The 12839-nt window shown below is 42.2% G+C and overlaps 1 protein-coding gene across 6 annotated transcripts in view; it reads left to right on the top strand.

Annotated features, from left to right (window-relative positions):
• Positions 1-12839, top strand: part of trioa (trio Rho guanine nucleotide exchange factor a) — a 115561-nt gene that overhangs the window by 78361 nt on the left and 24361 nt on the right. For all 6 annotated transcript variants that reach the window (XM_072676140.1, XM_072676142.1, XM_072676141.1 and 3 more), the window contains 10 exons: positions 4475-4649; positions 6003-6198; positions 7571-7737; positions 8244-8363; positions 9030-9221; positions 9823-9972; positions 10054-10168; positions 10984-11099; positions 11455-11577; positions 12254-12448. In XM_072676140.1, the coding sequence (XP_072532241.1) occupies positions 4475-4649; positions 6003-6198; positions 7571-7737; positions 8244-8363; positions 9030-9221; positions 9823-9972; positions 10054-10168; positions 10984-11099; positions 11455-11577; positions 12254-12448 (1549 nt within the window). The remainder of the gene's footprint in view (positions 1-4474; positions 4650-6002; positions 6199-7570; positions 7738-8243; positions 8364-9029; positions 9222-9822; positions 9973-10053; positions 10169-10983; positions 11100-11454; positions 11578-12253; positions 12449-12839) is intronic.

Here is a 12839-nt window from a genome sequence, read left to right as displayed (position 1 = left end):
GAGATGGAGAGAGAGCTCCTGGAGTCTCTCAGCAGCCCTCAGGCAGCCTGGACTGCTCCAGCACTTGTCTCTACCTCTGTCAGCTCCAGCAGCCTGCCTGTCCTTCACTGCTCCCGCAGAGCTCCATCCACATTACATATTCTATATCATAAGCACTCACCCTCAGCCTGCCAGTAGAGCCAAATTCTGAGAGAACTGATCTCTAGGAGTTGCGATGCTTCGCTGTGGCTTGACGGTGAAGATCATTAAAATGTGTTCTTTGGGGTTTATTCTACTTCCCTCTTCAGGGAAGATTTCTGGGAAAAGTGCAGGTTGACAATACTTATAGTTTTCATAAAAGTTCTCATTATATGATCTTGTGTATATTGTGTGTGTGTGTGTTACTATGACCTAAGAACCACCCACTACATTTTCTTTATCCAAGAACTTTAACCAAACACTTTAATACTTATTACTTTTAATATACTTAAAGCAGCATTATGTAGCAATTTTACCTTAAAACAACAGCTTCGCAATCATTGTGATGTTGTGCTGACTGTAGTAGGGAGAGTAGTGCTACTATTGTTGTCACTCCGGGATCAACATGCTGCTAACTGCACTATGTTACTAACTTGTAGCAGACAAGAACGCAAGAAAAGTAAAAGGTAAAGGTGCACGTATTTGTCACTGTACACTGTACAGCGAAATGTGTCCTCCGCATTTAACCCATCTGGTAGTGAACACACACTCACACACACACATGTGTTAGGGGCAGTGAGTACACACACACACCCAGAGCGGTGGGCAGCCAACTCCAGCGCCCGGGAAGCAGAGAGGGTAAAGGGCCTTGCTCAAGGGCCCAACAGTGGCAGCTTGCCGAGCCCGGGAATCGAACCCACAACCCTGTTATCGATATCCCGGCGCTCTAACCGCTGAACCACCACTGCCCCAAGTTATATGGGATTGTACAGGAATAATATTACTCTACCATCACAGCCCACGTGCTTCTTTTACTTGACATCAGTGATTATTCTGTATTTCTCAGCTTCTCCAGAAATGTGTAAGCATGTCCTTTAGGGTGGCTCAAAGTGCAAATTCCTCATCCCAACTGTAGGGGGAGCCCAGGAGCAAGAAATACAGATTCTTGCATAAAGCTGCTTTAAAACTCTTTGGTTAAAGGAGTTGTAATTATAAGTAGCGCTGTAATGACTAGGGATGTGATGGTAAACATACTGTTACATACAGTATCAGATTTTCACGGTGTATTGTTTTGGGACTACCGTGTTTGCTTTGGTTTTAGATGTACTCTTACTGTTATACAGTATGCTGGTCCTGAAATATCCCTACCCTGTTGTGTGGTATATCTCCAACATTCTCTGTTCATCTCAGGAAATTTTAATTAGGCTTGATAATTAGTTTATAGTGGGATCACATGTGTTAGTAGGAGTACATGAAGCCCTAAAATGTTCTGGAAAGTGGTACTCCAGAACTGGGATTGAAAACCACTGGTCCAGTAAACTAAAAATGGAAAAATGAGGATGGTAAAATAAGACATTGTCTCAAATTTCTTCTTCTCAGTGTCGTGAAGGATCTGAAAAAGTGACATCCACGATGTCTGTTGGCACGTTAAAATGTCATGCTTTTGGGCAGGATGTGTCCTGCATCTGCACTCACATGCATGCATATATACATACATTTTGTGGGTTATGGTGCGAATGTGGCAGTAATGTCATTACTGGTGTCTTCAAAAACTGAAAATCCTCTCAAAAACACACTCACCAGGAGGAGGTGACAGCATTGTCATAAAAATCTTACAGTCTGTCACTTGCCAGGAAGACCATTAATAATGCAGTGGAATCAGAGGGCTGAGTAGCTTGAAAAAGATGTGATAACCCATGAATTTTCCAAAGATTAGCAGCCTGCTGTGTGGGAAAGTAACAGTAGGTAGAAACTGGACAGTAGGTTCAGTAAAATGCTAATATTCAAAGAAATATTCATGAAATGATCTCCAAAGCTCTCCTCATGGGAGTCTAGTATTGTTTATAGTTATCATCCAACACCTGGTTTGTCATAAATCAGTGATTTATGATGTCGATTTATGATCAGGTGAGCTGGTGGTGGAATTGAACACATTGACTCGCTGACTGAGGGCGTCCAGGAGAAATCTGGAACTGAATTCTTACAGTGTTTTTTACAATCAGTAACTCATTGCTGAGAGAAATGGTTTTATATAATTTAGCAATTTTTTCTACCCCATTCTCTACCCCATTCTCTGCCCAATTTGAAAGACCAATTACCCCATTTCCCATTCATGTGAACTCCCCCTACCAATAGCAATGCCCTCAATACTAGGATGATGAAGACTAACACATTTCCTCTGACACATGTGAAGCCAGTCACTGCCTCTTTCAAATTGCCACTGATGCAGCATGGCTAGGCCCCCGGCACACTCTGAGGAATGCATTTACTGATTATACTGTTATACAGTATACTGGTCCTGAAATATCCCTACCCTGTTGTGTGCTACTTTCAACGTTCTCTGTTCATCTCAGGTAATTTTAATTAGCCTTGATAGTTAGTTTATAGTGGGATCACATGTGTTAGTAGGAGTACATGAAGCCCTAAAATGTTCTGGACAGTGGTACTCCAGAACTGGGATTAAAAACCACTGGTCCAGTCAACTAAAAATGGCTAGGCCGCCGGCATGCTCTGAGGAATGCACAGCTGCCCACCTCCGACCAATCCTCGTTTCAAAGTGTCAGCGGCTAAGTCCACTGGTCCGCTTGGAGCCCGGATTTGGTTTTGAATCATGTGCTTAATTATGAGGCAGATGAAGAGGTGTCAGTGGTGAGAATACAGGGGAAAAACATGGCTTTGCTTAATTTGCCTGACTTTGACTGGGTGCTTATTTCTGAGAGTGGTGTAATATCACTCCCTTTAGCACTCTCTTACACATGCATGTGGTACTTTATTATATAATCATGCTTTTGTAACCACTTAATTAATTATCTAGAGGAGTAATACTTGAACCACCCCATGCACAAGGGTGCAAACAGAAAGGTTCCCAACTCTCCATCTCTTACGCCAACACACGCACTACAGAGAGAATCCACACACACACACACACACACACACACACACACACACACACACACACACACTCTCTCTCTCACAGGATGCTGACGCACAGTACTTCATATTCAGCTCCAAGCTCAGCAGCAGCAGCAGCAGCGCTCAGTTCAGACACAAACCAGTCATCAAAACATGGCTGCTTTATTTGATCTTGTGTGGTCCTTCATCATGAATGTGTTAATTATTCTGCTACTCTTTGTGAAACGCAGTCAAGCAGTGCTTGAAGTTATTAATACCGCATCACCATGGGAACAGGCTGCCTTGTTAAAGCTGCGTAGTATCAGTAGTGAAACAGCCACTACTAATGACAAAAGACATTATTGTTATGATAGTGATTTTAAATGATTACACTGTGATTTAATGCAATTTGTCTTTTGGCCTCAGTGGGACGGTTCTGCGACTCTTGTATATTTCATTAAATCACAGCAGTGCTTGATTATAATGAAATGTGGTTGGGCCAAAAAGGAGGCTTTTAGCAGAGGCTGGAAATCACTGGTATTAACTCATGACCGTTTAGGATCTTATATTCATGTCTTTGTGTTAAGTCTTAAGTCAGTGTTGGAGCTAGATTAATGATTTACGTACCAATACTGGTCACCTACACATTACACCTACAGGAGCTTTTCTGGCATCCCATTCTTAATCCATCGGCATGAATATTGAGTTGGCCCGCCATTGCAGCTCTGACAGCTTCCACTCTTCTGGGAAGACTTTCTAAAAGACTTTCTACAAGATTTTGTTTGTGGAAATTGTTGCCCGTTCAAATCTTCCTCCACTGGAACTACTTTACCTCCTGATTTCAGTGATTAAGAGGGGTGTCCCCATACCTTTGTCCATATGGTGTATTCTAGCAATAAATAATCTACTAGATAGGGTGCAGTGGATGAGATTAGCAGGCTTTCCTTATAAACACTGCATTGTAGATGTCCTCAATCTCAGGTAGACAGGTCCCAGTAATTCGCTGGGCAGTCTTCACAACCCCCTGCAGCGCTTTTCTGTTTTTTCTGAGATTGAGCAGTTTTCATATCAGAAAATAAAGCTGGTGGTCAGGATGCTCTCCATGATGCTTCTGTAGAAGCCGTTGAGGCAGAGACATTGTAAATGAGGAGGCCGATCACTGGCTGGCGAGTTCTCTCTCTCTCTCTCTCTCTCTCTCTCTCTCTGTGTGTGTGTGTGTGTGTGTGTGTGTGTGTGTGTGTGTGTGTGTGTGTGTGTGTGTGTGTGTGTGTGTGTGTGGTAACTGAAAAAAGCTTAACAAACAAAAATAGGCAAGAAATGTCTTTTAATTTTTTCTTTCCATAACAATCACACCTTTTGCTCCAACTCTGCACAACAGTAGACTTACCATCTGCCCTTTCCACAGAGACTCTGCTATCTCCAGCAATAAGGCACCACACAACAGCTCCATAAACCACATAGAGAGTGTGCTACAGCAGCTGGATGAGGCACAGGCTCAGATGGAGGAGCTGTTCCAGGAGAGGAAGATCAAACTGGAGCTCTTCCTGCAGCTCAGGATCTTTGAGCGCGATGCCATTGATGTGAGTCATGCCATGCCACCTGCCTTCTGGTTGGTGGTGGTGACGATGGTGTGTGTATGTGAGGTCCTGTGAATGTTCAGTTACAGCACATTACCGGAGATATATGTTGTATGTGATCGCAACGATACACTCCTCTATTTTTAGTGGAAAAACCCTTTTCAATGGAACCCTTTTTCAACTTCCAGATTCACAATCAAAAAGTGTAAAACGGCAAAAATGGAGATAAAAGGTTTTTGCGTGACAGTAATGATATCTGACTTAAGGACTGTTCAGTTCTGTTTATTTAGGAAATGATGCATAGTTATTAAACACAGTATGAACTGTTCAGTACATGTTTTAAACATATGCATTGAATAATACATATTTACTTAATACAGAAGTAAATATTTATAAATTAAAAAATTATTATTCTAATTGATTTTATCATTTCCCAATTGTTGCAGTTGAATTAGCACCTTTACATTGATGCGCTGATCCATTCTATACCCCTACAGAGCCTGGATTCTTGTTTGTTCAGTCCTCAGGCTCAGAATTTGTGCTTGCTCAAAGGTTGTGTGTGTGTTTTTGTCTGTGTGTTCAAGTCGGTTATTTGAAAAGAAGCCCAGCAGCTGTAATTGCAGGCTCCCAGCTGCCTGATCTGCAATTAACCAGCAATTAATGAGCTGCAACTTTCACAAGCTGAGTAGAAAATGTAGCCAGAAGTGAGTACTCAGAGACTACACACTTGGGCTATATTGTATGAGGGTCAAGAGGAGGTCAGCCCCACCACATGCTGTGAGGCAGCAGTTCTCAACCATGGTCCTAAGGCAGGGAAACATTTAACACACCCACTTCAACTCACAAAGTCCAACCAGACCAATATGGTGTTTACAACAACAAATCGGCAAAGCCACAGAAAATACTGAGAAGCTCTGCTGTGGCACTGCAGTACTTCTGTTATTTTATACTTTGTACTATTTTAGTGCTATTTGAGTTCAGTTTGAGTATCAGTCAGTAAAGTATAAAAACTTACATAACACTAAAAATATATATAACTATAATGCTATAATTTCTTTCTATCGATCGATCTATCTATCTATCTATCTATCTATCTATATATCTATCTATTGAACAAACCTTTTTGGTGCTATATAGCCATTTGTTAAAGGTACTATATATAGAGCCACCCACAAAAGATTCCCACCAATGCAGAGAACCAGTTAAACAGTCAAATGAGAGAATAGCATACTGGAATATTCCTTGGGATGCTTCGATTTTGTCCATATGTGTCCCTTTACACAACTGTCTGTGCTCATCAGGATGAACCCAGTGGTTCTGCACATTACGCACCCTAAGCACCTCTCTGCCCCACAGATCATCTCGGATCTGGACTCCTGGAACGAGGAGCTGTCTCAGCAGATGAGTGACTTTGACACAGAGGATCTGACTCTGGCTGAGCAGAGACTGCAACATCATGCAGACAAAGCCCTCACTATGAACAACCTCACCTTTGACGTCATTCATCAAGGCCAAGAGCTACTGCAGTACGTCAATGAGGTGCAGGCGTCCGGTAAGGCTCCCACTGTGTCTGATACACACGCATACACTGAAAGTCTGAAGTCTGGAATCACTGTTCAAAAATATAGAGTTAGTTTGGTTGCAGATAAATGTATGAAATGATTCTAGATTATATTATGCCAATGTTACATTTTATAAGTACTAGAATAAAATGTGATATGAAAGCATTAAAAAACTGAATAAATATGAATAATTAAGTTCTAATTAATATTTAACAATTCTTTTATTTTGGAGGTGACAATCAAATTAAGTTTGCTTAAGTAAACCACAATGTTATAAAATTGATTTTGACTGTATGTCATTTATCATTTAATTGTTTGGAGACCTTAATTGCTTGAATATATAAAAATACCTCTCGGTATGGAGATTGTGCAGTACCATTTTTTGTTATTACAGACACTGATATTGACACACTGATACACACACACACACACACAAATGTACTTTTCAAAAGTTTAAGTAACCTGTGAAAATGAAACTTGAAAAACTGCTTATCTGGGCCATTAGTGTGTATTTCCACAATAAAACATTCCTATAGAAAGTCCTGATTTTATATCTTTGCATTCATTAAAACATCCCCAGAGCTCTGCCCAAGGTGATCTTCCAACACCTGGTTTAGTAAATCGGTGCTTAATGATGTTAAATCAGGTGATGTAATTGAACACATTCACGCTGTGCTGGCGGGGGGCCTCCAGGAGAAACCTGGATCCAAGCTTTGTTCTCCAGACTAGCTCACGAGATCTCAGCTACTTTCTTCAGCATGAGAAATTCTTATTACTTTTTAGCTGTATTTAAGTTTACCTACATCTAACATTACATGTAAAAAAAAAAAACAATTCATAATTTTAATAAATTGTTTAGATGCCTAAAGCCTGTTCACAGCATGATGTATGTGTACTTTTACAATTCACACTTCTAGGGTTGGAAATATATCACATATTGCATCACTGTGCAGCTCACTGCTTTGCTGAGCTCTCTGTCTTGTTTCCTAAGAAACTTTCGAAGGTATTTTCAGTTCAGATCACTCTAAAGAAGGTTGGTCATTGCGTAAGTTTCCCACCGGGACTGTGTGACCTATCTGATGACAGCTAAAGACTGAAAAACTGAAAACAGGATGTTAGAAGAAGCTGGGCAGTGAGAGCCCACAGTGGGAGTGCCTGAGTTCATCTCCTATAGCAAATCTGCAAACTTGCAGGTTTATACAGTCTCACACTCATTCATCCCATGTTATGTCCTGGCACTTAGCTAATGAACTCAACAAATTGCCCTCAACACTCCTTCAGTAAGTGTAAGTTTGGAGGTTGGTGATGAATAACAGGGCATCTGTCTTCTTGGTGTTATTTTTACCGTATCTCTTTGTGTAGGAGTGGAGTTGCTGTGTGATCGGGATGTGGACATGGCTACGCGTGTGCAGGATCTGCTGGAGTTTCTGCATGAGAAGCAGCAGGAGCTGGACGTGGCTGCAGAACAACACCGCCGCCACCTGGAGCAGTGTGTGCAGCTGCGCCACCTGCAGGCTGAGGTCAAACAGGTAATTGCAGTGCAGTATTGCATTGTACTGTACTCTGCTCCAGGTGGAGGTCCTGGAGGACCCCTGTCTTGCACATTTTACTTTCTTTTAGTTTTCCCTTATCTACCTTCAGGTTAGCTGATTAGCTGAAACCACTATGATAAAGCAGGCAAAATAAGATATACGGAATAGGGCTACTATAGCACAATGATTTGGGAGCTCTGCTGTACTCAGACATTTTCATGTCTAGAATGTAAAGATAGTACTTCAGTGACACAGTATGTGCACCTCCTTAAATGACTGTACATTATTTATAGTGCGGTAGTGTTGTTATTGCAGGGGCCCTTGTGTAAGTAGGGCTGTTGGACAAAGTGATAAGTCATAGCTGGGTGTAATTATATCTGTATGTAGGTAGTTTTCTAGCTTTACTCCCCAAAAATAGTTTTTGCTGCAGGATATGTGTTCATGGAAATGTTCTTGTGTGTTTGTCAAGATCTCTAAGGAGTTTTTGTTCCCTTGTGTTTCAGGTCCTGGGCTGGATCCGTAATGGCGAGTCCATGCTAAATGCTGGCCTGATCACAGCCAGTTCTCTCCAGGAGGCTGAGCAGCTGCAGAGAGAACATGAGCAGTTCCAGCATGCTATTGAGGTCTGTTTGTTTCTCTTCTCATCTCTTCTTCACTCTCAGATGTGTGTGTGTGTGTGTCTGTGTGTGTGTGTAATGTTTTTTATATATATATATATATATATATATATATATATATATATATATATATATATATATATATATATATAGTTTGGTCATCTTTCAGTGTATGTATGCTGTTGCCTGTATAAGGATCCTGATAAAAAGGATCGGTGTCCCTTCTCCATGTCCCAGGCCTCCTCTGATTATGCCAAATACAAAGCTTGCGGCGTCCCTCTGCTCTCTTAATGAAGTACAGATTACATCTGTGTGTGTGTGTGTGTGTGTGTGTGTAGGAGTGGTTATTTTAGCAGCTTGGAGAGACAAAGCAGCCTATCACAATAGCCTCTTCATTTCCTACAGATATCAACCCCCTATTCTTACATCTCCCTGTAGTGACTGCTCAGTTCTGCAGAGTTCGAAGTCCTGAATAATCAGATTGCTTTGTCCTCCTACTGTCAATTGCAAGGCATTGATGGAGAAAGTGGACACCTCCAAAAGGAGTTTTGGCTTTACTTTGGCCTTAATAATCCTGCCCTCTCTATTACTTCAGTCCATTTAGCTCATACTTGTACAATGAGCTGCATTTCTATGCCAGCAGGTTCACATTTTCTCTGCTCTTCTGTACAGAAAACCCACCAGAGTGCTCTGCAGGTGCAGCAGAAAGCAGAGACGCTGCTGCAGGCCAACCACTACGACATGGACATGATCCGCGACTGCGCCGAGAATGTGGCCTCCCACTGGCAGCAGCTTATGCTCAAGATGGAGGACCGCCTCAAGCTGGTCAATGCCTCTGTGGCCTTCTACAAGACCTCTGAACAGGTGTGAAGACATTGACCAACGTTAATGTAATAACATGTATAAATAAATGTCGCAAATGTGGAAAAAGAGAAACAGATAAGGTAAGGATTTGCCAGGAAGGAAGTCCAAAATGAACCATCTTGAACCAAAAACCTGCTTGGACAGCCTGACTACACTTGTAGATTATTTTATAGACACTGGAACAACTGATTTCTGTTAGTTCGCAGATCTTTTTAAAGCCCTTCACAGGCTCATATCCATCTACATCCTTTCTTCTAAATGCCTAATGGCTTATGAGGTGCACCTGATTTGTAATTTTAGGCATTTTAAGTAGTAATATCTGCAAGGATGTTCTATCTTTGTCATCAGAAGAAAAATGCATTTCTATTAATCACATTTTACAGGTGAGACATTACTACCGTCTCTCAATATTTATTCAAAAAGCAATCAAATGTCCATATGTTTAAACAAGACAAAAAAACAAGAGGTTTTCATGGGGTGTCCTAATTTTTTCACATGACTGTATTTTCACTGCTTTCATCATGACGTTCTGTAGCTGTTTACTGTTTGAAAGAACACACTTTTTCAGCGTAGCAGTGTTCTTTCATCGTCTGCCATGCAGGTGTGCAGTGTTTTGGAGAGTCTGGAGCAGGAGTACAAGCGGGAGGAGGATTGGTGTGGAGGGGCAGACAAACTGGGACCCAACTGTGAGACCGACCACGTCACCCCTATGATCAGCAAGCACCTGGAGCAGAAAGAAGCCTTCCTTAAGGTAACGTACCCATAGGCTGCATTAGCCCAGCTTTTGAATGAGCTGTAATTGCTTACTGACTGTGTGTGTGTGTCCTTTCAGGCATGCACCTTGGCCAGACGAAATGCTGATGTGTTCCTTAAGTACATGCACCGGAATAGTGTCAACATGCCTGGGATGCTGAGTCATGTCAAAGCACCCGAGCAGCAGGTCAAAAGTGAGTTGATTGCACTTACTGGAAGGCTCTTTCATCCAGTCTCAGGCAAGTCTCAATGCGTTGTAAACAGTGGCCTCCATCTGTGACTCTACAGTATGTAGCTCTGCAATTTTTGTGTATTTCTTTGTATGGATATGTCTCATCTCTGGAGGTATGCCAGAACAGAGCCAATCTGTATGTGGGGATCTGGGTCGCGTTTTAGGCCTCTACTTCTCAGTGGCGTCATTGTGACATCTAGTGGACAATCTCGTCATTGCATGGTAAAGGGTTTCTGACAAGAGTTGTGGTTGTAACAGCTGGCCCACTTAGGCCCAGTTTAGCCCACTTTGGAGTGTGTCGGTGAGAATGCGGCCCTGCTCTGTTCTGCGCTGTAATGGTTCACAGATCTGGAAACAGTAAATGGGTCAGGCCTCAGCACTGCAGAATTAGACACATTGTCCCACCTTCACCTGATATATACACACACACTTAGACACCCCCCCGCCCTATGCTAAATGCACATTCTTCAACAATCCTGATAAATTTTACTGGCATTTAATTAATTCACAGCTGCACACATGACATTTATTAACCCCTTAGACTTATGGATGTCGACATAAATGTCATTTCCTTGCCAGCAATCTTCATTATGAATGTCTCTGCTGTACAAAGACCTTGAATCATTAAAAGGGCAACATTACTTAACTTTCAATAGAAGTCCATGTAAAAAGACCTCATTCCAAGTCTGTGTAAAGCATTTCTATTAGTCCATTCATCATAAAAATGGGACACAATGTAAAGAATAACATGCATTAACATGTGTATGTCCTTTGCAGACATCCTGAATGAGTTACTGCAAAGGGAGAACAGAGTCCTGCACTTCTGGACAATGAGGAAGAGGAGACTGGACCAGTGCCAGCAGTATGTGGTGTTTGAGCGCAGTGCCAAACAGGTTTGTCTCTTACCTGGTCAAACAAAAGCAGCTGCTGCTGCATCTCTCCCTCTGATCTCCGTCCATCTTACAGACACTGTTTTGCATCACCTCACATACTTCCAAGACTCTTAACACAATGATGGTTTTAATTACCATCTGCATTGCAGCGCTCCTATTAGACTAATTAGTTCTGTCCCCTCAATCCCTCCGCATAGCCCTGTTTTCTTATTAGCTGTGAGAGAATTACTCATCCCAGTCTCTTCTGCAGTCTTCATGCAATGTAAGGCTCAGATTGGAAATAACGTTTGTTGGGTGATTGGGAATAAAATAAGATAAGCATGTGTTGAGATATCTGGTAATGTGTGTTTTCTAGGCACTTGAGTGGATACATGACACTGGCGAGTTCTACCTGTCCACACACACGTCCACAGGCTCCAGCATTCACCACACGCAAGAGCTGCTGAAAGAACATGAGGACTTCCACATCACAGCTAAGGTAGCCTGTTTACTGTAGTTTATGAGCTTCACCACATATTACACATGATCAGATTAGGGATGGGCCTTTTCTTGGAGGATCTGCTGATCCCAGATCAGGTCCAGTGTCCACAATTTGGTAGACACCTGCCTATCCAAGCTAATCTGAAATCAGTGTAAATACTGGGGAGTTTGGCCTCCTTTTCAGCAGTAAAAGCATCGTCTAATCTAGGAAGGTTTCACAATAGGTTTTGGAATGTTGTGAGGATTTGATTGCGTATAACCACAACAATATGAGTGAGGTCAGGTGCTAGTGCTGGATGGTTAGTAATGGATCAGAAACGTAACAGATTCTAGAGGCGATGGATGGTGCTTCATCCCTGCAGAGAACACTGTTCCAGTTCTGGAGAGCATTTTTACCCCTTTAGTCAACTCTTGACTTTGGACATATGGACCATGGGGTTCCAGAGCATCTTTATCAATTCTATTGCCAAGGTGTTTTTCTATGTAACCAAATGCAATAATTAGAAGCAGTGTCTGATGATCTTTAGACATGTACCTTGATCAGCTCCAGTACCGGCCTTTCAAATCACTTTGGGGCATCCCTAACCCAAACTACCGCAGTACACGTTTATCAACTCCTTAACTTGACAAGTTCTTACACATACCCTGTTGACTGTCATTCCCTCCATCCTCAGCAAACCAAAGAGAGGGTCAAACTGCTGATCCAGTTGGCAGATGGCTTCTGCGATAAGGGTCATGCTCATGCTGCTGAGATAAAGAAGTGGGTGACTGCCGTGGACAAGCGCTACCGAGATTTCTCCCTACGCATGGACAAATACCGCAGTTCGCTGGAGAAAGCGCTTGGCATCTCCTCCGACTCCAACAAAGCTGTATGTTCCTCTTTATTTATCAGCACTGAAGTTTTCCCTGCTCTCTTCCTGAGCCTTCATACCAGGAGTTCTGAACTCCAGGCCTAAATTGTCGTGCATGTTTTAATGATTTCCCTCCTCCCATTTTTTGATGAGCTCAGTTATCGGTTGATGTGTAACAATGTGGCCCTTCAGGGTTGAAATTAAACAGGCTCTGCTTTTTGCTGCTAAGAGAGCCAATAGTGCCAGAATAGCTACATCATAACCGAAAGGTGCTGGTTCAGTCCCGGTCTGGACTCTTCGACACCCTTCCCAATCAAGAAATGTCCTTAATGATGCTATTCGGGTTGAAACAGTATTTAAAAATTGGAGGGAAAATCCATTAAGTCTTTTGATCTCTGATCTTTGTCTT

Source organism: Salminus brasiliensis, chromosome 3 (assembly GCF_030463535.1).
Source record: "Salminus brasiliensis chromosome 3, fSalBra1.hap2, whole genome shotgun sequence".
Lineage (NCBI taxonomy): Eukaryota > Metazoa > Chordata > Actinopteri > Characiformes > Bryconidae > Salminus > Salminus brasiliensis.
The sequence above is the reverse complement of the archived record's forward strand: the minus strand, read 5'-3'. Positions and strand labels throughout refer to the sequence as shown.